The sequence below is a fragment of the Pollachius pollachius genome (assembly GCF_949987615.1).
Source record: "Pollachius pollachius genome assembly, chromosome: 15".
Lineage (NCBI taxonomy): Eukaryota > Metazoa > Chordata > Actinopteri > Gadiformes > Gadidae > Pollachius > Pollachius pollachius.
In genome coordinates this window covers 959682-984681 of record NC_136948.1, presented here as the reverse complement: position 1 = coordinate 984681, position 25000 = coordinate 959682, and the positions used below count along the sequence as shown (strand labels likewise).

Here is a 25000-nt window from a genome sequence, read left to right as displayed (position 1 = left end):
AGCCAGTTCCAAGGACAGGAGCCGGAGCAGCAGCAGCTAATTAAAAAGTCCCTACAAGGAGCTTCAGAACAGTGTTCTGTAAACCGTTCTCTGGAATAAAGACCACATTTCCCAGGAGGCCCCTCTTGTCTCTCATCAATAAGGGCTGTTTCAGCTCCCTGCTGACGGCACTGCTGGTGTGGAAGAGTGGTAGTTGTAAAAAACCAGCTGTGTGCAGTACAGCGATGGCAGGAGGTTTGCCCATGGTGCAGTTATTCTAGCTATGCTTCCTCCCCAGTTCCATGTGCTGAAATTGCTTAGTCAGATCTTTATCCATTCGGGACAAATTGTCATACTTTTTGGAATAATTTTCTCCAAATTTCTCCTTTGGTCCAAATCTTCTGCTCTCCTCTTTTCTGTTTACATTTACATTTACATTTAGGGCATTTAGCAGACGCTTTTATCCAAAGCGACTTACAATAATTGCATTTGTTACAATAATTACATTTGTCATAAGAAGTGAAACAATATATCGCTGTCGGTACAGTAAAGACGTTCATCGAACCAAGTGCAAGTATTACAATCGCTGGGCTGTTCTGTTTCATTTTGGAGAAGAACTGTTGACATGGCCGCCGCCACTTTCCCCTCCTTCCCGCCGTCAAGTGAACAGAGAAGGCGTTCGCCCGGCACCTTGTTCCCTAAACCGCCACCGGCCGAAGACCGGCCTCCACCACAGCCCGGGGTTAAGGGCCCCGCCTTGGGTTAAGGGCCCCGCCCGGGGTTAAGGGCCCCGCCCGGGGTTAAGGGCCCAGCTCGGGGTTAAGGGCCCAGCCCGGGGTTAAGGGCCCTGGGGTTAAGGGCCCAGCCCGGGGTTAAGGGCCCAGCCCGGGGTTAAGGGCCCAGCCCGGGGTTAAGGGCCCTGGGGTTAAGGGCCCCGCCCGGGGTTAAGGGCCCTGGGGTTAAGGGCCCAGCCCGGGGTTAAGGGCCCAGCCCGGGGTTAACATTCCGATATTCTCGGTCAACAGTGTTGACCGAGAATATCGGTCAACACCTCCTCCCGACCTCGCTCGTCCCACTCTCCTAAACAAGAGCCTCTGACTCACGTCTTCTCGGGATTCAAACCCACAGCCCGGGTTGTCAGAGGAGGGGTTGGATGGGGGGGTGGGGAGCCAGTTGGATTTCTGCAGAAACGACACCGGTTAGGATGGATGATGTCACCCCACCGCCTCATCACTGACATCATCACAGCTGCACACTCAGCTGTGTGTTTGTGTGTGTGTGTGTGTGTGTGTGTGTGTGAGAGAATGTTCCTGCATCTATTTACCGGTTCATTCTTACCTGGAGGGTGTGTATGCTCCGAGCAAGACAAAGTCTTGCGTGTGTCTGTGTGTGTGTGTGTGTGTGTGTGTGGGGGTGTGTTTGTGTGTGTGTGTCTTTTCAGTGATTTAAGGATGCTTGGGCCAATGGAACGACTTCAAAATATCAGCCTGAGAACAACTGTCCGCATCTGTTGCCGTCGGGGTGAGCTCATGTGTGGAGTAATGCAGAAGTGGCGGAAAAACATTCATGACGAACCTGGTTGGTCATCAACAACAAAGTCGTAAAGAGTCAGACCAAAGCTTTTCTTTCTGCGATGGCTGAGACGGTTTCCATCTCTGGTTGAGAGGAAGAGGTGAATAGGACAGTACTATAGTACTTTACTATAGTATATGGTTCTATTGTGCATAGTATATATACTATAGTATATGGTACTATAGTATATGGTGGTGGATATATATAGTACTGGTATATAGTACTATATACTATGGTATATGGTACCATAGTATATAGTATATATACTATGGTATATGGTGGTGGATATATATAGTACTATATACTATAGGACCATATAATATAGTATATAGCACTATATACTATAGTACCATAGTATATAGTACCATATACCATAGTATATAGTGTATATACTATATACTATGGTATAGATACTATATACTATGGTATATGGTGGTGGATATATATGGTACTATATACTGTACCATAGTATATAGTACCATATACTATAGTATATATACTATGGTATATGGCGGTGGATATACACTGAGGGAGGTCCTGTTGCACGGCCCCTGACTCCATGACGTCAGCTTAAGGTTGGAGGAACTATGGTCTGTAGGGAGGAAGAGGAGAAGGATGAGACGGGGGGCGAGGGGAGGAGGAGAAAGGGGGGGGGGGGGGGGAGGAGTAGAAGGCTTGTAAAAGGATTAGCTGTGGTCGGGTTTCTGTTGGGTTGTGTATGTGCGGATGCGCGCACGTTTGGCCCTGCCTGCCCCAGACTGTGCCTCTGGAGTCTCCTGCAGCCACCCAGGGACTCCCTGTAACTGCCTCCCTCCCCTGAAGAGGGCAGGGCCTGCTGGGCTCAGCCTCCACCCCCACCTCCACCTCTCCTCCACCTCCACCTCCCCTCCTCCAGGCTCCGGTCCAGCCCTCCTGGGTGGCCAGGAGGGCTGGCGCTAACCTAAACACGGACGGCCCGTTTGAGGAGCCTTTGTTTGTTGGTGGGGCTCTGAGTTCCACCGGGCTGTGCTGATCGACTGAGCTTCAACTCTGTGGGGATAGCACTTAAGGGGGGGGTTATTTTTATATCTTCTAACAGTCGTGGTCTAGATGGTTCCGTAAACTGTCCCCACAAGAGAGGCTCCTGACCCCGTCCGAACTCCCGGCCACGTTCCTCCCACACACACGGACGCACACAGCTTACACTCCCAAAGACACATACACACACATATGCAAAAACACACACATGATTACAAAGACCTCAACAGATCTGCACCGATTCAAACATTGACTCACTCACTCACTCACTCACTCACTCACTCACTCACTCACTCACTCACTCACTCACTCACTCACTCACAAAGACCCAGGCTCACAGAAAAAACCCAAACACACGCACAGACCAACGCATAGAACGATTGTCAAAGATGCACACACACACATACACACACACACACACACACACACTATGAAACAAGACACACATAAAACACTTGCGTACACACACAAACAGACACACACACGTATACAAAGACCTTCACAGGCCACCAAAGCTACGCACTGACCTCATTCTTTTCTTTCTTGTGTTGTGGGTTTCCAAATTGAGTTAGCAAGCGCTATTTTAATCAGAGCCAGTGGCTGTGTGAGAGATGATGTTTTTCAGCTCTATTATTCACAGCAGAGGTCGTATGGGACGGCTGACAGCGTTCAGCCGAGTCCCTGGCACCAACCGCTGGACGCAAACCCTTCTCTCCCTGTTGCACCAACGGAGAATCCTGCAGGATGTTTTTGAGGAATTAGCATGGCGGCGCTAATTGTGTTTTAGCGGCTAATAACCAGCTGTACCCAGCTGTTCTAGACCATGCCCCGCTGTGGCTCCTCCACACACACACACACACACACACACACACACACACACACACACACACACACACACACAGACACAGACACAGACACAGACACCACTTCACACTGCATGGGTCGCAATGCCTACAGGTAGACTGTGGACGTTGGGGTCTGAACTCACAGACAGAGAGAGAGAGAGAGAGCAGTGGTAACCTCTGCTTGCATGAATTCAGTAATTTGCGTTTGCTAGGTCTGTATTTAGGAGGAAGCTAATTGTAGGGAAGGCCACGGTGCACTTTGAGTGGCTGGACTTTGAGCGTCTGTGATTCTGCTGACGGTGTCTGGCCGGCTCTGAGCTGCTCTCTGCTCGGTCTGAGCGGTTCGACTGAAGCCTGCCTGCTTCTCCTTCTTTATCTCCCTGAACCAACTCTCGGCTGTTTGTTGGGGACTCCTTAATCTCCGTTCATGTGTGTGTAAAGCCGTTTTCTCACACCGCGGCCATCGCCCCTTCTAATCGCTAGTCAGCGGGTCGTTAGTGTAGCCGCAGCAACCCTCATTATCAGAGAACAAACACTTCCTTGTTAATTGATTTTAAACCTAGAACACTAAGCCAGGGTTCTTTGTGAATGAACATCAGACCGGTGTGAAAAAAGCTGTCCACACGTCAACCCCCCCCCCCCCGCCCATTTTCAGGTAAAAATAGCTTCGGTCGCCCCCCTCCCCTCCCCCCACCCTCGATCCGTTCTCCAAACATTTGGCACTCAGCCTATTTATTCTCAAACATTCTTTCTTCTCCCTTTCTTTGCCTGGACCCCCCCCCCACTCCGGCTCTGACGGACAGTCCCGCAGAAAGACAGCATTGTGTCGCCCCTCGGTCCTGTTTCAGTCCCGCTCTGTAATTAAGAAGGGATTGCAGGCTGGGATAGTGGAGAGGGACGGGGGGGGCCCTGACCAGGCCTGGGAGCCGTGAGGCCCCTGTGTGTGTGTGTGTGTGTGTGTGTGTGTGTGTGTATCTAGTGTTTGGTTTGTGTGTGTGTCTGGGGTTTGTTCAGTGTGTGTGAGTGAGGCTTGGGATTGGTTTGTATGTGTGCGCTATAGAGGTGTGTGTGTGTGTGTCTGTGTATCTCTCGCGTGCAGATTGTGTGTCGTGTGGATGTGTCGTGTGTGCATGTGTGTTTAATAACGACAGGTACGGAGGGAAACAGGAAACAGCAGGGCCGACAGTGTGCACATGTGCGTGCAGTCCGCACACTGAAAGGAAGAGGTGTGTGATTTTTCTGTGTCGAAACTGTCAGGATTGATTTCTATATACGCATAAGAATTACATATTTTTTTACGATGAAAGTTTGTGTGTGTGTGTGTGTGTGTGTGTGTGTGTGTGTCATCCCGACCCTCCGCTGAGTGGCTGGTCCGACTCTCGTACCCGGCGCCGTGATTCACAACACGTGCGTTGGACGGCCAGCGTTCCGCTGCTCTGCGTCTCCATGGCGACGGCGGTAAATGCACCCAGCAGCTGGCCGGTGTGGAAAACTTTCACCGTCGTTCCGGGGTCATTCCTCGAAACAAGCGCTCCTCGTCACTTCGGGCTGGACCCTGATTGGTCGAGGCAGCGCCACATCATCATCCCTGAGTCCAGAGAGACGGGGAGAAAGAGGGGGAGAAAGAGGGGGAGAAAGAGAGGGAGGGGGGGGGGGAGAAAGAGAGGGAGAGAGGGTGAGGGAAAGAGGGACAGAGAGAGAGAGGGTTAGAGGGAGAGAGGGGAAGAGGGATAGAGGGGGAGAGCGAGAGCAAAAGAGGTAAAGAGAGGGAGAAAGAGAGGGAAATAGGAAGAAAGGGAGGGAGAGAAACACAGAGGAGAGAGAGACAGAGTGAGGTAGAGAATAGACCGTTTAAGTCCAGCCGAGGGGAGGAATGATTTCATCAAGTCCTTGGAGTCTTATTCTAAACCGTCCTAATTTCTAAACTGCCATTCTGTCTTTTTGAGTCATTTTGATTCTCCCGCAAAAACAAAACAGCCCACATGTTGAACTCATAACAGCCACAAGTCACAATCAATATACGTTTCCGACGGCAACGCATGCGCAGGAACCAGATGGTAATGGGGAACACATGCGTCTGCAGGGACTAACCGGGCTCTGCTTCCCTCAGGTACCGGAGGAGGTCCCGGGTCAGGGAGGGAGACTCCCAGGAGGCTCCACAGCTGCTGGCCATGGCAGACGTCCTGGACGGCGCGGTGGGCGTGGGGGAGGCGGCGGGCGGCGGCGGCGTGGACTGGCACCAGCGCTGCGTCTCCCTGGAGACACAGCTGCTGAGGTTTCGCCTTCAAGCGGGGAAAATCCGTGAGCTGCTGGCTGAGAAGGTGAGGAGGGGAGGAGGGGGGGAGGAGGGGAGGAGGGGAGGAGGGGTCCGATTTTTTGACTCTTTTGCTCTTCCCATTGTGTGTGTGTGTACGTGTCTTTATATCTGTTTGTATGTGTTTATGTGTGTGTTTGTACATTTTTGTGTGTGTGTGCATGTGTATGCATGGATGGATAGAGGGACGTGTTTGTGTGTGTGTGTGTGTGTGTGTGTGTGTGTGTGTGTGTGTGTGTGTGTCGACGAAAGCTTCAGGTTTAGGTTCAGTGCGTCTCTGTGCTTCTCACGTTGAACATCAGTTCCTCACAAAGACTTTGAGCTGGGGCTTGGTTAACCATCGCTCAGGCAACCTGGCCTGGGCCTTTTGCACAATGACGCCAGCTTTCCCGCCTTCTCTTCTCTGACCTCTGTCAAAACAGCCTCTCCTAAAATACTTGGTCTCAACTTAACGTACAATCATTAACGTTTCGGTTTTCCCCCCTTTCGGTTTCACCTGTTTTCTAAGAAGTCAGCTGAGCTTCCCGGCTAAGTTGACCTTCTTTGTTTCAAGCTCAAGGAAGCGGTTAACTTTGTGGGTATGGGTAAATATAGTGTGTGTGTGTGTGTGTGTGTGTGTGTGTGTGTGTGCATGTGCGTGTGCATGTGCGTGTGTGTGTAATGAGTAAGTGAATTAAACAACAAGCCCCTGGTTGTACCTCTCCTCCGTCACCTCCCGGCCGTACGACTGCAGTCCAGAGAAACGAGTCGTCAACTTTTGACTCGCTCAGCGCGGTGCAAGGCGCTATGGGTGGAGTGAAACCGCCGGGAAAACAGATGGAATTCTGGGAAGTTGTTGGCTTGTTACTCATTGTGCTGTCGTGGTGAACGCCGGCGAGCCAAGCGACGTGATTGGACGGTTGGGTTGTGTTCTGCTTTGACGGGTCCTGTTTAACTTGGAGGGTTCTCCGCTTCTATTCTCGGTTCCAATGTCTGTCTCACCACGTGGATGTTAACACCCGGTGACAGGCGAGTCCTGTCTGTCTCGTTACCACTCTTTACTTCCTGCAATGTAAACGGTGAACTCTCGTCCCTTGAAGACTAGTTAAGTATGTTTAGCAGCACGTTGGTTAGAATGACTAGTTGAGTATGGTTAGCAGGACGTTGGTTAGAATGACTAGTTGAGTATGTTTAGCAGGACGTTGGTTAGAATGACTAGTTGAGTGTGTTTAGCAGGACGTTGGTTAGAATGACTAGTTGAGTGTGTTTAGCAGGACGTTAGTTAGAATGACTAGTTGAGTGTGTTTAGCAGGACGTCGGTTAGAATGACTAGTTGAGTGTGTTTAGCAGGACGTCGGTTAGAATGACTAGTTGAGTGTGTTTAGCAGGACGTCGGTTAGAATGACTAGTTGAGTGTGTTTAGCAGGACGTCGGTTAGAATGACTAGTTGAGTGTGTTTAGCAGGACGTTGGTTAGAATGAAGCCCTGTGTCAGTTGTGGAGGACCAGAGAGTTTGTTGGGGCGAGGAGAAATCTGGACCCCCGTCTGGAGCTGATACTCCGGCGGCCGGGCCTCCAGCCTCTCCCTTAGAGCCCGCGCTCCACATCCAATCACGTGTTGACAAATTGGACACAAACACACACACACACACACACACAAAGAACCCCCCCCAATCTCACTTGCACATCGAATTGCCTTTTCCATTCCAACACAATTAAGCAATGTCAGATATTGATTGATTACAAACACACACATTTCATCCTCTATCCCAGAGATGTCAACACAAGCGTAAACATGCACGCCCGTCCAAACACATGTAGAACTCTGACGTAGACCTGAAACTAAGGGGATCCATATTTAAAAAGCAACAGTTGTTTTTCTTCTCTTTTCTGTCATTGATCTGTGTTTAACTCCTCGCTGACATAAGTGAAGGCCCCTCGGTCTCTCTCTCCCTCTCTCTGAGACTCTCTCTCCCCCTCTCTCCCCCTCTCTGTGACTCTCTCTCTCCCCCTCTCTCCCCCTCTCTGTGACTCTCTCTCTCCCCCTCTCTGTGACTCTCTTTCTCCCCCTCTCTGAGACTCTCTCTCTCCCCCCTCTCTAAGACTCTCTCTTTCTCCACTTCTCTCCCCCTCTCTGTGACTCTCTCTCTCTCCCTCTCTCAGCGACTCTCTCTCTCCCCCTCTATGCTGCTCTTTCTCCCCCTCTCTCCCCCTCTCGGTGACTCTCTCTCTCTCCCTCTCTCTGTGACTCTCTCTCTCCCTCTCCCTGAGACTCTCTCTCCCTCTCTGTGACTCTCTCTCCCCCCCTCTGAGACTCTCTCTCTCTCCCTCTCTCTGTGACTCTCTCTCTCCCCCTCTCTCTCCCTCTCTCTGTGACTCCCTCTCTCCCCCTCTCTGTGACTCTTCCACCCCTCTCTCTTGCTTTCCTGACCTCCCATCTGGGGTTAATCCAGTCCTCTCTGTGTCCGTGTGTCTCTGGGTGCCACACTGGGCTACCCTCTGTCCTGTTGTTGGGAGGAGAGGAACCGTTCGCCATCTCGCTGCTCGTACCACGGTTTGGAGCGTTCACACACTGACCCACTTTGGGATGGAAAGAAACCTGGAGCTGGTTTCACTGTGACATGCCACGTGTGTGTGTGTGTGTGCGTGCGTGTGCGTGTGCGTGTGTTGGGAGGTTGGCTGGCCCACACACCTTTAACCTGGAAGTAAGGACTCTGTTTCAAACATTTCTACAGTCGGTTGATCTTATCCATAGCATCTCATGCTTGTGTGTCGGAAGTGTTGTTAACCATGGCTCGGTGTGATTTATTTTTAAAGTCAATGAAGTTTTATCACTGGAGATTGCTCGTGTTAAGCATGTACCTCTTGGTTTGAGTTAGTTCCATTGAGCTGCAGAGGAGAACGGGGACGATTCAGTTGCTTCAAAAATCCATTTTCTTCATTAATTTTTCCTTGTCAAGGATATTTGTGTCAAAGAAAATACACTTTTATTAAACGGGCCGAATTTGTGGATGAAACATAGGACGGTAAAGTGTTAAACAATTGAAGTAGCCAAGAGATATAGCGACCATTTAGCTGAATGTTATCGCTTAGTAAGCCTGCCCCTAAGAATTGATTCTCCAACTTCCCATCGTGGAAAGCAAGTCTTTGCAAAATAAGATTGGTCAAATGTTGACCGTTATTCTCTGAGGTGCCGGTGCAAGCAGCTCTCTATTGGGCTCTCTCTTGTGGGGATTTGAAGGTGTTCATCATGATGATGGGATAGAGCAGACCACCGGGAGAATCCTGACCAAGGAATACACCACGTGGGACTGCTCCCGGCCAAACCATAAAGGGTCATTTTCTGTAAAGTGTGAGTTGCGTAAGATGGATGTGGAAATTATAACCCAATCATGCAAACTAGCGTAATTTTCGGGTTTTAAAACACCAATTAAACCGACATTTTGGGTAGAAAATCTCTTTGCACAAACTGTAAGCCGTTTTGGATTTGATGACGTTTTTGTTAGTGTTTTTGGATAGGCTAGCTAATATAGAACATATTGCATGAAATACACGAAAGATATTCTGCAGTAAATCTGGTCCTCTCCTGGTTGTCCTCATTGACCCAGCCCGACTGAACATGTGTGCAATCGGGCTCTCGTTCGTCAGTATAAACATTTATTCTAAGGGCAGGAGCTGTTTGGATCAACCCTTCTTCATAGTTCACCCAGTTCTGCTGTGCGCTACTTGGCGTAAACATTGTGTTGGGTGAGATATTTAGTCGAGTAACACGCAGCACAGTGTTGTGACTTGCTTTCTTTGGCCGACAATCCAAAGATCATGTCAACATTCAATAAATCGTTTAACTTCTTTACCCCTGAAGTTAATAATTATAACGAGAGTCGGCAGGATCTGCTGAGATTAAATTGAGTTGCAGATCCGTCCCTTTCTGTTAAATATGTTGAACCATGAGAAAGGTAGGTGTGAGCAGTGGGCTGAGTCAGAGAGAATCCAAAAACAAGTCAAATGCTGCTTGTTTTACTCCCAAGTGAATGAACAGATGAGCGGAACAGCTTGGGCTCTGTCGTTATTCATTTGTAACATTACACATAATATTTCTGAGCACAGAAGCCGTCGGTGTGGTGAAGTACTCCTCATTGACACCTTAAGCCCTGGTTTACCGCTAGCTTTCACTGTCTGGCAGTGTGGGCGATGACTAGTGCGAGAAACACACTTCTGCAGCTGTGATGGCGCCACAATCTGTCTGTCAAAGGGATTCGATCTGTTCTTCATTTGGCTTCGTTCACACGTGTTTACTCCCGGTCATTCGACAACATTCTGGGATTCATTTAAGTTGTTTTTTTTGGTCCACGTTTCTTTTTTAGTCCCTAAAGCACCGTTAACCGGCCCGGCCTCGAGGCTATGGCACCTCAACAGATGCTGAATAGCTGGCATAGTTGTCCAGTAAAGCCCCCCCCAACCACTCTGTAAACCAGTCATCACCTGTTAGACACTGTGGTCACAATCCACCACTCAGACTCAAAACACTGTTTTGTCTGGCCCGGCCCGACTCTGGTATGAGACATGTCTTCGCAGCACATTGTAGCACAGCGAACTTGTTTGACCCGTTTACCATCACGTCAACCTTTGAGTCTTCGGACCGTTGAATGTGAGGGAGTGATACCCGCCGTTAATCAACTCTAAAAGATCCCTTGTAATGGGAATGAAATGGAGATTTTAAATGAAAGCTCTCTTTCCCTCCACTCTTTGAAGGAGGTACCAGGACAGACAACGAGACCCTTCTGCCCGACCCTACCTTAGATCAGCATTCTGGTTTTTGGATGAATTACGACCAGGGGGTCCAGGACATTGATCCGTGTAAGTGGCCTCCGGTGCCACTCCAGACCAGCGTACATCCCCGGGTCTAGAGAGACAGGCCTGCTGCACACATCCCGATCTACTGACCCAGAGGTTCACCCCGACTCCTCCGCCTCCTGACCTTTCACCTTTAACCCGGGGGGGGGGAGGGGATGTGTGTTTTAGATGACCTTCGCTGATGACCTGATCTCCCAGAGATACCCTTTAAATCACTCGAATGCCTAATGGATACAAAATATGTACACAGGGTCATCTCAGCAAAGCATCAGATGTCTTGTTCTGCACGATAAAGAGTGTCTGTATATTTGGTCGGTCAGATACCTCCCATACCTCCTGTCTGGCATCAAGACCGACATGAAGATTGAAGAACACGCAGACCAGTTGGAGTCAGACCCCAGGGTGCTGTAAGCCACTGCCAACGACGGTGCCACCATGCTGACACTCTAACGTCGTCCGGGAGAAGAGTGGTTCATTATTCCGCTCGTTAAACCCTTTGACTCAACAAGTGGTTTTGGCCTTGGGGTGAAGAGTCGAACCGCCCTCAACACGTGGTGGAGCTGGCCTTCTTCTTCTTCTACTGAGTGTTGATCACAGTCGGACCAGTTAGGAGTTTACGGGAACTGGTCCCCCCACCCTCCACTCTGGAGGTGAGAGGTCGGGGCACGGCGAATCTTTGAGGTCGGACAGAGCCAACGGGAACAATGGGAGCGTAAGGAAAGACGCAGAGAGGAATTTAAATGTGTTTCCTCTGAAAGGAGTGAATCCATTAGCGTGTTTGTTCTCCATTGAACAGAGCCAGTGAACTGAGGGCTGCGGCCTTCCATATTGTGTGTGTGTGTGTGTGTGTGTGTGTGTGTGTGTGTGTGTGTGTGTGTGTTTGCCTGTGTGTGTGTGCGTATTCCATCACACTAATGTTTGGCCTTTTCAATAGTGAGCTACTTCTCCTATGAACCACTGTTGGTTTTGTGGCAAGGCAAATGTGTTGACATTCACAAAGTCGCCATACTATGAGTGCCACAGCGTCTGCCGAAGTGTGTGTTGTGGTGATGGTGGTGGTGTTGGTGGTGATGGTGGTGGTGGTGTTGGTGGTGTGCCAGGCTAAAAGTGATTATTTGGCAGCACATGGGAGGATTAAGTCTTGCTAGGACGGGAAGCCCTCGTTGGTCTGAAAGCTGTTCGGGGCGTACCCTAACAGGTATGAGCTTGACTTGCTGGAAATCCAAGAAGTTTGTTTTTTTAATTAGGAGCAAGTCTCCACTGTGGACGGGGGATCAAGAAGGTCATTTTGGAGGTCTGGGTTTCCTGTGGTCCCAGCCCCCCCCCCAACCCGACAGACGGTTGATTTGTGGTGGTAACCAGCCTTCCTCTGCCCGTCCCTTCAGATGCAGGAGTTGGAGCAGAGGGTGATTGATGCTGACCAGCGGGCGATGCACGCAGAGAAACAGGTACTGCTGGTCTCTACTGGTACCGGGTCCTGGTTCCTTTCTCCTAGGGGGTATTACAGGCTGGGTGTTTTTGGGGTGGGGGCCAAACTCTTGACACAAACAAACTGAAGTGTTTTTTGTGGAAGAACATGTTATCAATTATAATTATAATATATAAGATATAGGGTTTCATGATGATAGCGTCAAAATGGTCATTCAAACGTTTGACCAAAGGAGTAAAGTTGGTTGGATTTAGATTTCGGAGACTAAACCTGATATCTATCACAGTGTCTCTGTCTCTTTTCTTTGGATTTAGTCACACATTTTCTGTCATTACTGGGTCTTTCAGGTCTGCTCTGAAGGGGATAGTTATGTGGTACCCTTTTTCTTTTTGACCACAGAGTCGTACCTACTTAGGGCTTTGAAAGGTTTTTCTTGTCAGAGATTTAAATCCCACCGTAGCTCCCTCTTTGTCTGGTGCTCTCTACTCACTGAGGGTCCTTCCCCTTACAACCAGCATGTGTCCAACATTTCTGCTTTGACTCAACAACTACGTGTTCCAGATTAATGTCATGGAGGAACAACTGAAATCGGCCAACATACAAACCAGCGAATCAGAGAGCTCGCTGTGCAGGAAGTATCAGGACCTCGCCAATCAGATTCAAGAGAAGGACGCTGTGATAAAGAGACTGCAGGTGCAGCTGGAAAAACAAGTATGAAGCAGGCAGATGCGGACCACAAAAATGTCCATTTATGTCCATAAAACATCCGATGTAATCCGCAATCCGTATTTCCCTTGGAAAACAGATCTTGGTGAGGACCCAGGAAGCAAAGGTCATCGAAGAGAAAGCTGCGAAGATTAAGGACTGGGTCACTGTCAAGCTTAGGGAGGTAAGCTCAGACATGCACTGTCAAAGCTTGGACTCAAAGGAAAAGGCCTCATTCAAAGCTTTCATCTTTCAGGGCCAACAGTCATTCAACTTTCAAAATGTCCGATTTACTTTTGAGTTATTTCGTGATTTGTGAGTTACAGTGATGACCTCATTGCATCGCTGTGGTTAATCTGTCTCCATACGTTGTGTTGTACTGAAGGTTCTCCCTAAGCTCTATTCTCTCCTGGGTCTCAGATGGAGACGGAGAACCAGCGGCTGAAGATGGCGAACCTTCGGCAGGCAGAGCAGATCATGTTGCTGCAGGACAGACTGCAAGGTAACCTCCAGACATCTCACTACTCCAGACGTCTCACTACTCCAGATGTATCACTTCTCCAGATGTCTCACTCCTCTAGACGTTCTCACTCCTCTAGACATCTCACTCCTCTAGACGTCTCACTCCTCTAAATATCTCACTCCTCTAGACGTTCTCACTCCTCTAGGCGTATCACTCCTCTAGACATTCTCACTCCTCTAGAGGTCTCACTCCTCTAGACGTCTCACTCCTCTAGGTGTCTCAGTCCTCTAGGTCTCACTCCTCTAGACGTCTCACTCCCGTACTCACTCCCTGCCTCAGCGTGGCAAAGGAGGAGAGTGACGTAGGAGACTGACCTAACCAGCTCCACCTTTCCTCTATCTTTTCCGCAGCTCTTCTGGAGAAGCCTCCGTCTCCCGCTACCTCCCCAGTGGCGGACGCCCACCTGGTGCCCAACAGCCCTCTGTACCCCCCCAGCTGCCCAGGGACCCCCCCGGCCCTGGAGGAGTCCTGGAGACAGCCTGGTCCCCGTACCGCTGCTGGGGGAGCCAACCAAACCAAGGCCCCCCCGACAGGTGGGTGGTCCTCTCTGAGAGAGGGGCTGGACTAAGAGGCAGAATGAAGGCCATGTCTTAAATGATGACCATTGATGCTGAACACTGCCATGTTCACCTCCGAGTCTATACCAAATTTGATTATTATTAAATTCACTTTATTAATCTCAAAGGGGGGGGAAATATCTTTATGGATCTGAGAAACGAAAGCTTTATTGAAGATAATCCAGACTCTTGTCTTCTCTCTCAGATCTGAAGTGGGCCCCTGAACCAGGCTCCAAGGGCCGGACCAGGGAGGGGCCCAGCGGCATGGGGGCCCCCGGCAGCCTGGGGGCCCCGGGGAGCGTCAGGGAGCGGGGGGAGGGCAGAGACCACTCCTCAGACGAACTCAACAGCAAATTCCGCTCGCAGTGCCTCCACTCCTCGTCCTCCTCGTCCTCGTCCTCTTCGTCCTCGGCCTACGAGATGGCCCAGGGCCCCAGCAGCCCCGAGACGGAGACCACGCCCACCGGGGTCACCCCCAAGAGCCCCCTGCTGGCCCGCTCCCCCTCCACCAACCTGCCCTTCCCCCCGCCCGGCCACGCCCCCCTCCAGCGCCCCCTGTCCCCCTCGGGGGCCCTGACCCTCCCCAAGCTGCGGACCCCGCTGGCCCCCAGGGACAGCGTCCAGCTGGGGAAGAAGCACTGCAGCCAGCCCCCCTCCGGCCTGGACCGGCTGCAGCCCCCCAGCGCCAGCCCCGACCTCACCAGCCCTGCCTCCTCCTCCTCCACCCTCCACAGCACCGCCCCCCCGCCCTTCGCTCAGCTGGTGGAGGAGACGGACATCGACGACGGGACCCCCGACGCCATGGACGGGGTGGTGGAGGGGGCGGAGGCCCCCGAGCCGGCGGCCCCCGGCGGAGGGGCCCTCGCGGAGCCGGAGCGGCGGGACGCGGAGGTCCTGAAGCCGCCGACCCCGCCCCTCCACCGGCTCCCCTCCTGGGTACGGTGGTCGCATCTTTGTTAGTCTGCTTCCACGTATTTTTTTATCCTCAAACCCTCGCAGTACGACTTCATGCGTCGTTCAATAGTGTGATGTACAAATAAGTACCCGTGTGTTTTCGTACACAGATTAAACTAGGGATACACCTGCCTTGGCCTGACGTTGGTCTTCATGCGGTGCCCCGTTTCTCGTTTGTTTCTCCTCAAAGCCTCAAAGTATCACAGTCTGCGTTGGTACCAGCGTGCTTTCCTTCAAACTGAAGGAGAAATAAAGCAGAGACGACGTCTAAATGCATCCACATGCGGGCCTTCCCTCTCCTCCAACGCTCCGGGCAGAAGCAGGAGATATTAAAAGTGTTTTGTCCGTTGCCGAGCGCGATGATGGCAGAACCATAGCAGCATCATCCGTTGGCATAGCGAATGTTCCAGTGATGTCACTCTGCGACTGCTTCCATTTCTGTTCTTCTGGTGCTGGTGAGAACCAGCAGCGGTGTGTAGCTCTGTGGTTCATGCCGTTATGTAACGTATCAACCCCCCCCCTCTCTGCAGGAGAGTCGTATCTACGCCGTGGCCAAGTCAGGGATGAGGGTATCGGAGGCCGTGCCTGTGGCCAGAGGCGCTGGGAGAGGTGAGCGTTTATCACGGATGGATGGACTGGCGGATCTCTGTTATGGTGCAATCCTGTGAACACTAGAGTGCTGCCTGGCTTATAGGCACAGGCAGTTCATTTCCATGGTTTGATCTTTGGTCTTTGAGTGTGTGTGTGTGTGTGTGTGTGTGTGTGTGTGCGTGTGCGTTTGTATGTGTGGGGTTGTCTGTGTTTGCACAGGTTTTTGTGTGTGTGTGTGTGTGTGTGTGTGTGTCCGTCTGTGTGTGTGCGTGTGCGTGTGTTGTGTCACTCACCTGATGCTTAACTGACTGCGGTGGGTCCTATCTGTCTGTCATTCTTCCTATTGATGTCACTTCCTTTTCCCTTCGGGGCTTCACACACACACACACACACACACACACCTTGGCAGATGCACTGTGTGTGTGTGTGTGTGTGTTCTCAGCAGAGGACTGGGAGGGTTGGTGGTGGTGGTTTTTAATCAGCGATGAAAGAGTGAAGGCACCGTATAATTACCAGCGTGTCTTCTGCCTGGCCGCCTGCAGACTCCTGTGTGATGATTGGAGGGGTTAACGGATTGGGTTTCCTGTCTGCCGGGCGAAGAGACAGCAGGGGCTTTTAGTTGGGGATGATGATGTCATCGCTCGCTACCAGTCAGATGGTTCTCAGGCCTCCAGCTCCGCCTCCGGCAGACGAGTTGGGCGGAGACTATTTTAAGATCAAAGCTTCCACCGGGCACGGCTCGGTTAGGGGGGAGATCAAATGGTTTTCATGAAAAGACGAGTAGAAATAAAAAATAAATGTGTGGGAATAGCCTAGACATGTGTTAAACAGTTTAAGTGGAAATAATAAGTGTGTGTGTGTTTGTGTGTGTGTGTGTGTGTGTGTTGCAGGTCTCCTCCAGTACCCTGCCTCAGGGCCATTCCCCCACCTCATCTACAAGAACATCAACGTCCCCGTGTACACCACCCTGAAAGGGGTGAGTGCTCCATCCCTCAGGCGACGCTCCAGTCTATTGGGGAATTGGATTTTATTAAAGACACTTTTTTGTAGGCTAATCACTGTAAAAACAAATTGCAAAAACAATATATCTAAACTTTGAACCCCGATTCAACTTCAAATAGTAGTGTTAGTTGTGCAGTATCTTATCCTAGCAGTCTGTGTTGTATACCGGGAACGGGTTAACCTAGTGATGGTTAGTGCTTGGCACTTGGCTCTATGAACATCCTGACTGTACCAAATGTACTTAATGTGAGTCGCTCTGGATTAAAGCGTCTGCTAAACGCCCTGACTGAAAGACCTCTTCTGGGACGATGGACCAATGGGGGGAAGGGGTTTCCCTATTTAGATGAATTTCGAAAATAATACTTTGACAAAAAGCTTGGCAAAAAGTGTCGACAACTCTCATGCAGGACGTGTGTTTCGGGACGGCCACGTGGTTCCCGCCGATATGTTAACGTCTCGTGTGTGTCTGCGTCCGTATGTGCTGTCTGTGTGTGTGTGTTTGTCTGTGTCTGTTTCTGTGCCGTGTGTGTGTGTGTGCGTGTGTGCGTTCGGTGGGTGCTGTGTGTGTGTATCTTTGTGTGTGTGTGTGTGTGTGTGTACTTGCATGCGCATGTGTGTGTGCGTGTGTGTGTGTGTGTGTGTGTGTGTGTGTGCGTCAGAAAGCCACTCAGATCAGCAGCGTCCCGTTGGCCGACGAGGACTCTGGCTCGGAGGACGACAGCGGCTCCCTGGCCAGCCTGAGGACCTCGGCCCCGGGGCCCGACCGCAAGGGCAGCGGCCCCGGAAGCCCCCGCGCTGCCAAGAGAGGTGGGGGGCGGGGGGGACTGATGGGGAGGGGGAGGGACTTATGGGGAGGGGGAGGGACTGATGGGGGGGGGGAGGGACTGATGGGGAGGGGGAGGGACTGATGGGGGGGGGGAGGGACTGATGGGGGGGAGGCACTTGTGGGAAGGGGGAGGTACTTATACGTTGCTTGGCAACAGTGTTGAGGAGCTATATTTTTGGGTGGGAGAATGAGGATGTGTGTTCACCAGAGCTGTGTGTTTATTCTGTGTTAAGCCCTCTGGTTAACCAGGGGCTGATGGCTCCTGCCTCCCCCTCTCCCAGCCTCCTGCCTCACCTCTCTCTCACCCTCTGGCCTCACCCCTCCCAGCCTCCTGCCTCCCCCTCTCCCAGCCTCCTGCCTCCCCCCTCTCCCAGCCTCCTGCCTCACCCCTCCCAGCCTCCTGCCTCACCCCTCCCAGCCTCCTGTCTCCCCCCTCTCCCAGCCTCCTGCCTCACCCCTCCCAGCCTCCTGCCTCACCCCTCCCAGCCTCCTGCCTCACCCCTCCCAGCCTCCTGCCTCCCCCCTCTCCAAGCCTCCTGCCTCACCCCTCTCCCAGCCTCCTGCCTCACCCCTCCCAGCCTCCTGCCTCCCCCCCCTCTCATCCTCTGCCTCACCCCTCCCTCTCTGTCCCTCCCCAGGGGTCTCCATGTCGTCGGTCAGCTCGGAGAGCGACTACGCCATCCCCCCCGACGCTCACTCCCTGGACAGCGACTACTCTGAGCCGGAGCTCAAGGTCCAGCGCACCTCCTCCTACTCCTGCGGGAGCAGCAGTGGCCCGGTGAGTGGAGCTGGGGGGAGGAGGAGGGGGAGGAGGAGGAGAGGAGGAGGAGGAAGGGGGATGAGGAGGAGGAGGAGAGGAGGAGGAGGAAGGGAGGAGGAGGAAGAGGAGAGGAGGAGGAGGGGGATGAGGAGGAGGGTGAGGAGAGGAGGAGGGTGAGGAGGAGGAGGAGGGGGGAGGAGGAGGAGAGGAGTAGGAGGTGGGGGGAAGAGGAGCGTGAGGAGGAGGAGAGGAGGAGGAGGAGGAGGGGGGAGGAGGAGGGTGAGGAGAGGAGGAGGAGGTGGGGGGAAGAGGAGGGTGAGGAGGAGGAGGAGAGGAGGAGGGGGAGGAGGAGGGGAGGAGGAGAGGAGTAGGAGGTGGGAGGAGGAGGAGAAGGAGGAGGGGGGAGGAGAGGAGGAGGAGGAGGGTGAGGAGGGGGGGGAAGTGAAGAGGAGGGGGAGGAGGAATGGAGGAAGGGGAGGAGGGGGGAAGTGAAGAGGAGGGGGAGGAGGAATGGAGGAAGGGGGGAGGGGGGAGAGGAGGGGGGAGAGCAACAGCCTCCCGGTGAGTAGACCTGGGGAGAGGAGGAGAAAAACAGGAATGGAGAGGAGGAGTAGAGGTGAGGAAAACAGGAGAGGAGTAGAGGGGAACAAAACTGAAGTTGGGAGGAAGAGGAGAGTGGAGAAGGGGAGAAGTTAAGCACCAAGAGGAAGATGAGTGATGGGTTAGAGCGGGGAGGAGCTGGTGATGATGATGATGATGAAGGGTGGAGCGGTGGTGTTGAGGTGTAGTCTGTGGACCGTGTGATGGTGGTGATGATGATGATGAAGGGTGGAGCGGTGGTGTTGAGGTGTAGTCTGTGGACCGTGTGATGGTGGTGATGGTGATGATGATGAAGGGTGGAGCGGTGGTGTTGAGATGTAGTCTGTGGACCGTGTGATGGTGGTGATGGTGATGATGATGAAGGGTGGAGCGGTGGTGTTGAGGTGTAGTCTGTGGACCGTGTGATGGTGGTGATGGTGATGATGATGAAGGGTGGAGCGGTGGTGTTGAGGTGTAGTCTGTGGACCGTGTGATGGTGGTGATGATGATGAAGGGTGGAGCGGTGGTGTTGAGGTGTAGTCTGTGGACCGTGTGATGGTGGTGATGATGATGATGAAGGGTGGAGCGGTGGTATTGAGGTGTGGTTCTGTGGACCGTGTGATGGTTGTGATGGTGGTGATGATGATGAAGGGTGGAGTGGTGGTGTTGAGGTGTGGTTCTGTGGACCGTGTGACGGTGGTGATGATGATGAAGGGTGGAGCGGTGGTGTTGAGGTGTAGTCTTTGCCCCTGTGATGGTGGTGATGGTGATGAAGGGTGGAGCGGTGGTGTTGAGGTGTAGTCTTTGCCCCTGTGATGGTGGTGATGGTGATGAAGGGTGGAGCGGTGGTGTTGAGGTGTAGTCTGTGCCCGTGTGACGGTGCAGGAGGTGCTGGAGAAGTCAGGCTACCTCCTGAAGATGGGCAGTCAGATCAAGGCCTGGAAGAGGCGCTGGTTCATCCTCCGCAACGGAGAGATCCTCTACTACAAGTCTCCGGTGAGAAACTCACTCTCACACTCTGTCGCACACTCACTCACACACTCACTGACTCTCACTCTCTGTCGCACACTCACTCACACACTCACTGACTCTCACTCTCTGTCGCACACTCACTCACACACTCACTGACTCTCACTCTCTGTCGCACTCTCTCTGTCGCACTCTCTCTGTCGCACTCTCTCACACACTCTGTGTTTTTCGACCAGGCACGGCTTGGTTGGGGTTTATATCAAATAGTTTTCTTGAAAAGACGAGTAGAAATCAAAAATAAATGTGTGGGAATAGCCTAGACATGGGTTAAACAGTTTAAGTGGAAATAGTGTGTGTGTGTGTGTGTGTGTGTGTGTGTGTGTGTGTGTGTGTGTGTGTGTGTGTGTGTGTGTGTGTGTCTGTGTCTGTGTCTGTGTCTGTGTCTGTGTCTGTCTGTCCTCAGAGCGATGTGATCCGGAAGCCCCAGGGCCAGATGGAGTTGACCTCGTCCTGTCGGATCGCCCGCGGAGAGGGAGCTCAGACATTCCAGGTGAGCTGACCCCCACCCCCCCCCCCCCGGTCACCTGCTGACCTTTGACCTCTGCATGCTTCTTCTGGAGTGAATTCTTGATTCTTCTTCGGCTGAGGTGAGCAGCGAGTATACTGTAGGGAACACACACCATGCCACCGCTCGGGGGAGGTGTGTGTGTGTGTGGGTGTGTGTGTGTGTGTGTGTGTGTGTGTGAAGAAGCTCTGCATTCCAGCGCCAGGGCTTAAGATGACATCAGGCCCTGGAATGTCTCTCTCTCTCTCTCTCTCTCTCTGTCTCTGTCTCTGTGGGTTTATCCAAACAGCTGATCTGATCTGCTCAGACATGACCACGGTGAGGGTTGTGGTGGTGAAGATGATGATGATGAAGGTTGTTGTGGTGATGTCTGGGATGGTGGGGTGGTCATGGCGGTGGCGTTGGTGTCGGAGGTGGTTGTGGCGCTGGTGGCGACGAGGATGATGATGACTGTGGGCTCTCCTGGTTCTCAGCTGGTGACGGAGAAGAAGACGTTCTTCCTGACTGCCGACTCGCCCAACATCCTGGAGGAGTGGATCCGCGTCCTGCAGAACGTCCTGAAGGTCCAGGCCAGCGGGCCCGTCGCCGCGGAGACCGCCTCCAAGCCCGCCGCCAGGGGCTGGCTCACCAAGGTGTGTGTGTGTGTGTGTGTGTGTGTGTGTGTGTGTGTGTGTGTGTGTGTGTGTGTGTGTGTGTGTGATTAGTCTCTGACAGCTGATTGACAGCTTTGAGCTGGTTCAGTACTGGGCCCCGCCCATCGGGCCCCCCCCCCTCTGGCCCCGCCCTTTTCGGGGCCATCAGTCTTGTGCAGGTCGGGTCCTGGCCTGGCGCTGGTGACCTCCATGACCTCCATGACCTCTGTGACCCTGATTAGCTGACGCATAGCTGTGGTGACAATGATGAATGATGATGACGATGATGAGGTTCATCTTCATCATCATCATCACGTTTTTTTCAAAAGCCTCTTGCGTCGTGTTAGCGGTATCATCCCCACTCTTTTTATTTCTTCAGTTGGAGTCCGTAAGGTCAGTATCTGTTTGTCAGTTGGCCTGGATTCCCCCATTCCCCGCATCGCAATGCGGGGTAACCAATGAACCAATGACGCAACCAATGGTTATCTTTAAGTAAACAGTGAACCTTCCAGGGATGCTTTGTATATTTCTGTAGACTTAAGTTTATTACCTCAAAGGAAAGAGGACTTTCACTTTAGTTGTATTTATCCTGTGTAGCATCGTTGCTAATGTCGTAGCTATTTAGGAGCTAACCGCTAACGTCATCCCGTCTGTTTCAGGTCAAACACGGCCACTCCAAGCTGGTGTGGTGCTCTCTGGTTGGCAAGCTCTTCTACTACTACCGCAACCAGGACGACAAGGTTCATAAAACAAGCCCCCCTCTGACCGAACACGCCCCACGCTTAGTGCTGACGACTATCATACGCCGACGTACTGTATAACGAAACACACGCCAGGGATAATATCTGCTATTTACTATTTAATCATTTTTGTAGATCCATTTCAACTGTGAGTGGGTTGGGCATCGTGCTGGAGTTGTGGTTTTGGACCCAGAACCTTTTGGTCGGTGACCAAACAGCCACTAGACTGCCTCCAGCGTTAGACATCGTGATTGTAGCGCCATTCTGTCCGAAAACGGAAATAACCGATCCTGAGAACGAGGAACAAGTCAAGCACCACCAGTCCAGGGGTGCTCGAGGGAGGGTCTGACCACATTAACTAACCCCCCCCCCCCCCCCCCCAGCTCCCCCTGGGCCAGCTGCGGGTGCGGGGCGCGGTGGTCCAGGAGGTGGACCGCTCCTGCGACTCGGACGAGGACTACGAGGCGGGGTCCCGGGGCCCCGCCCCACGGGGGGCGAGGGGGCGGGGGTTCCTGTCCTCCCACTGCACCCTGGTGGTCCAGCCCTGGGAGCAGAGCCCCACCTACCTGCTCATCGGCACCAAGCAGGAGAAGGTACGGGGGGGGGGGGTGGCGTGGTTGCTGTGACATGGTTAAAGCCCGAAGCACAGGACCATGTCGGAGAAGACGCAGCATGCAGTTTTCATGCACAAAAACATTCAGCCTCTTTGTATAATTCAATTTCTTGCGTTGGGTTTATTTTTCGTGCCCCAAACGCACGGATAAATCCAGCCCTGTCCTCGCGGCGTGCTTTGGGAGTTGGGCTTTGAAGCTCGACAGTGAATATGGAAGAATATAGAAATGTGAAGATAGAACTGACTCAGCAAGTGCATTCTGCAAAACCTAGCAGAGAGAGCAGAAGCCAGGTGAAGATGACTTGAGGCACGAATTATGGAAAATAAACGCAGGTCACGTTCTGTTATTTGGTTGGGCTCCACTTTCTGCTCCGATGTCTTTGATTGTGGCCCTGGGTGAAAGCTTCTGCCCCCCGCCCCAGGACACGTGGCTGTACCACCTGACGGTGGCGGCGGGCAGCGGCGCCGGCCTCAAGGTGGGCACGGAGTACGAGCAGGTGATCGGAAAACTACTGGACGCCGAGGGAGACCCCGGTGAGTCCGGACCTCCAGCTCCATCGCTCGCTCACTTAGACTCAGCCACTAGCAATGGCTCTCGACCACACTGTATTCTTTACAGTGGCTCTCTCTCTTCTCTCTCTCTGTCTCTGTCTGTCTCCCTCTCTCTCTGTCTCCCTCTCTCTCTGGCCCTCTCGCTCTCTCTCACTCTCTCTGTCTCTGTCTCTGTCTCCCTCTCTCTCTCTCTCGCTGTCTCCCTCTCTCTCTCGCTTTCTCTCTGGCTCTCTCTGTCTCTCCCTCTCTCTCTCTCTCTCTCTGGCTCTCTCTCTCTCTCTCTCTCTCTCTCTGGCTCTCTCTCTCTGTCTCTCTAACTCTCTCTCTGGCTCTCTCTCCCTCTCTCTCTCTCTCTCTCTCGCTTTCTCTCTCTCTCTCTGGCTCTCTCTCTCTCTCTCTCTCTGTCTCTGTCTCTCTCTCTCTCTTTCTTGCTTTCTCTCTCTCTCTGGCTCTGTCTCTCTGTCTCGGTCTCTGTCTCTCTCTCTCTCTCTCTCTGTCTCGCTTTCTCTCTCTCTCTCTCTCTCTCTCTCTCTCTCTCTCTCTCTCTCTCTCTCTCTCTCTCTCTCTCTCTCTCTCTCTCTCTCTCTGTCTCTACACGCACACTGAGACATCTGGTTTTAACCTTGTTAAGGTAATCAGCCGATCTCCTAACAGCCACGGTTAAGGAACAGGTTTCAATGTGCCCGCTGCATCATACAGCATCATGGATTCAGTCCACAACGGCAGTCAGTGGCTCCTGATCTTAACCAGTGGCTCTGGTATGAGCGGATCAGCCGCAGTGGGAGTCAGCTCCTCTCCATGTCCCAGTAACAGCTGCGTTTATAGATCTGTTTCCAGGCACTAAAACAAGCCCGTAGAACGACTTTGTGATTATCATGGTTTGTAGGCACGGTGCTTAAATTAGACGTCCAATGTAACTGTATATCCTCATAGTTCGGACATAAGTGGTGTGGGTTGCGTTGGTAAATGAGTCAAGTTGTTATCTGAGGGCGACACATGCGCCGCAGGGCTAGTCACGGGTCCTTCTGTTAGCATTTAGCCTAGCTATTTTGATCTGGGATGCTAATCCAGAATGCAGACGGTGCTTATGACTGATCTGCTGGGGAATGATTTTCAGATGCAGGGTCGCTCCAGTATAACCAGATCTGTGTGTGTGTGTGTGTGTGTGTGTGTGTGTCCCTGTGTCCCTGCCCCCCCCCAGACTCGGTGCTGTGGGGCAGCGGGGTGCTCTGCTGCTCTCAGGAGGGTCTGCGCTGCTCTCTCACCACGCTGCCGTCCGACGCCCTGCAGACCGAGGCCCTGAAGCTCTTCAAGGTTACACACACGCCTGCTACACACTCCATCTACACACGCCTACTACACACGCCTACTACACACTGCAACTACACACGCCTACTACACACTGCAACTACACACGCCTACTACACACTGCAACTACACACTCCATCTACACACTCCATCTACACACGCCTACTACACACTCCATCTACACACTCCTACACACACGCCTACTACACACTCCTACTACACACTCCATCTACACTCTACTACTACAAAGTCTCGACTTCAACCCTTCCTACACACTTCATTCCTACAAACACGCTCTCCCCTTCAATTCTCTCTCTGTCTCTGTCTCTGTCTCTGTCTTTGTCTCTGTCTCTGTCTCTGTCTCTGTCTCTCTCTCTCTGTCTCCCCCTCCCTCTGTCTCTCTGCCTCCCCCTCCCTCTGTCTCTCTGCCTCCCCCTCCCTCTGTCTCTCTGCCTCCCCCTCCCTCTGTCTCTCTGCCTCCCCCTCCCTCTGTCCCTCTGGCTCTCCCTGTGGTTGTCCTCTGGATCTGTGTGTCTGGCCCACTCTCTCTCTGAACTATAAATCATGTGGGAAAGGATCTGGTAACCAGAGGTCAGAGGTTAACTATGCCACCAGCACTGGGCAGCCATGATCTCCCTCTCTGCTCTGGCTTATGTGTCTGTCTCTCTCTCACACTCTCTGTGCCTCCCCCTTTCTCTCACTCACTCTCTCTCTCTCTCACTCACTCTCTCTGTCACTCACTCACTCACTCACTCACTCACTCACTCTCTCTGTCTCTCTGTTTGAATGCTCTCTGCCGTCCAGTGGTCCGGCCTCGGACACATCAAACACTCTGGGGGGGAACCCCAGAGGGGCCCCCCCCCCCAGCTCATTAAAACGTGTGGTGAAGGGAGGGAGAGAGAGGGATGGGATGGAGAGGAGGGGGGGGGCCTTGATTATCAGCCCTGATCGGGTGCTAAACGCTCCCCTGGTTTACTAGGCGTGTGAAAAGGAGGCGCCACTTGTTTAATGGAGGAAGTAACTCGGGAGGTCAAGGCTTTGGTGGGGGGGCGAGGAGGGAGGATAAAGGATGGAGGATGATCAGAGGAAGACGATGAACCTTGACCTTGAACCGAGGCTCTAGTTTCTCTGTCCCT

The 25000-nt window shown here is 52.5% G+C and overlaps 1 protein-coding gene across 1 annotated transcript in view; it reads left to right on the top strand.

The window, feature by feature from the left end:
- Nucleotides 1-5584: 5584 nt before the first annotated feature.
- plekhh1 (pleckstrin homology domain containing, family H (with MyTH4 domain) member 1) overlaps nt 5585-25000 on the top strand; it is a gene marked incomplete at both ends in the record, with an annotated part of 29069 nt that continues 9653 nt past the window's right edge. The window contains 18 exons of the mRNA XM_079752517.1: nt 5585-5734; nt 11945-12007; nt 12550-12699; nt 12794-12877; nt 13114-13195; nt 13567-13749; nt 13979-14709; nt 15258-15342; nt 16209-16294; nt 16980-17127; nt 17785-17924; nt 19371-19481; nt 19918-20004; nt 20493-20651; nt 21311-21391; nt 21775-21984; nt 22427-22538; nt 23758-23870. Of these exons, the coding sequence (XP_079608643.1) occupies nt 5585-5734; nt 11945-12007; nt 12550-12699; nt 12794-12877; nt 13114-13195; nt 13567-13749; nt 13979-14709; nt 15258-15342; nt 16209-16294; nt 16980-17127; nt 17785-17924; nt 19371-19481; nt 19918-20004; nt 20493-20651; nt 21311-21391; nt 21775-21984; nt 22427-22538; nt 23758-23870 (2775 nt within the window). The remainder of the gene's footprint in view (nt 5735-11944; nt 12008-12549; nt 12700-12793; nt 12878-13113; nt 13196-13566; nt 13750-13978; nt 14710-15257; nt 15343-16208; nt 16295-16979; nt 17128-17784; nt 17925-19370; nt 19482-19917; nt 20005-20492; nt 20652-21310; nt 21392-21774; nt 21985-22426; nt 22539-23757; nt 23871-25000) is intronic.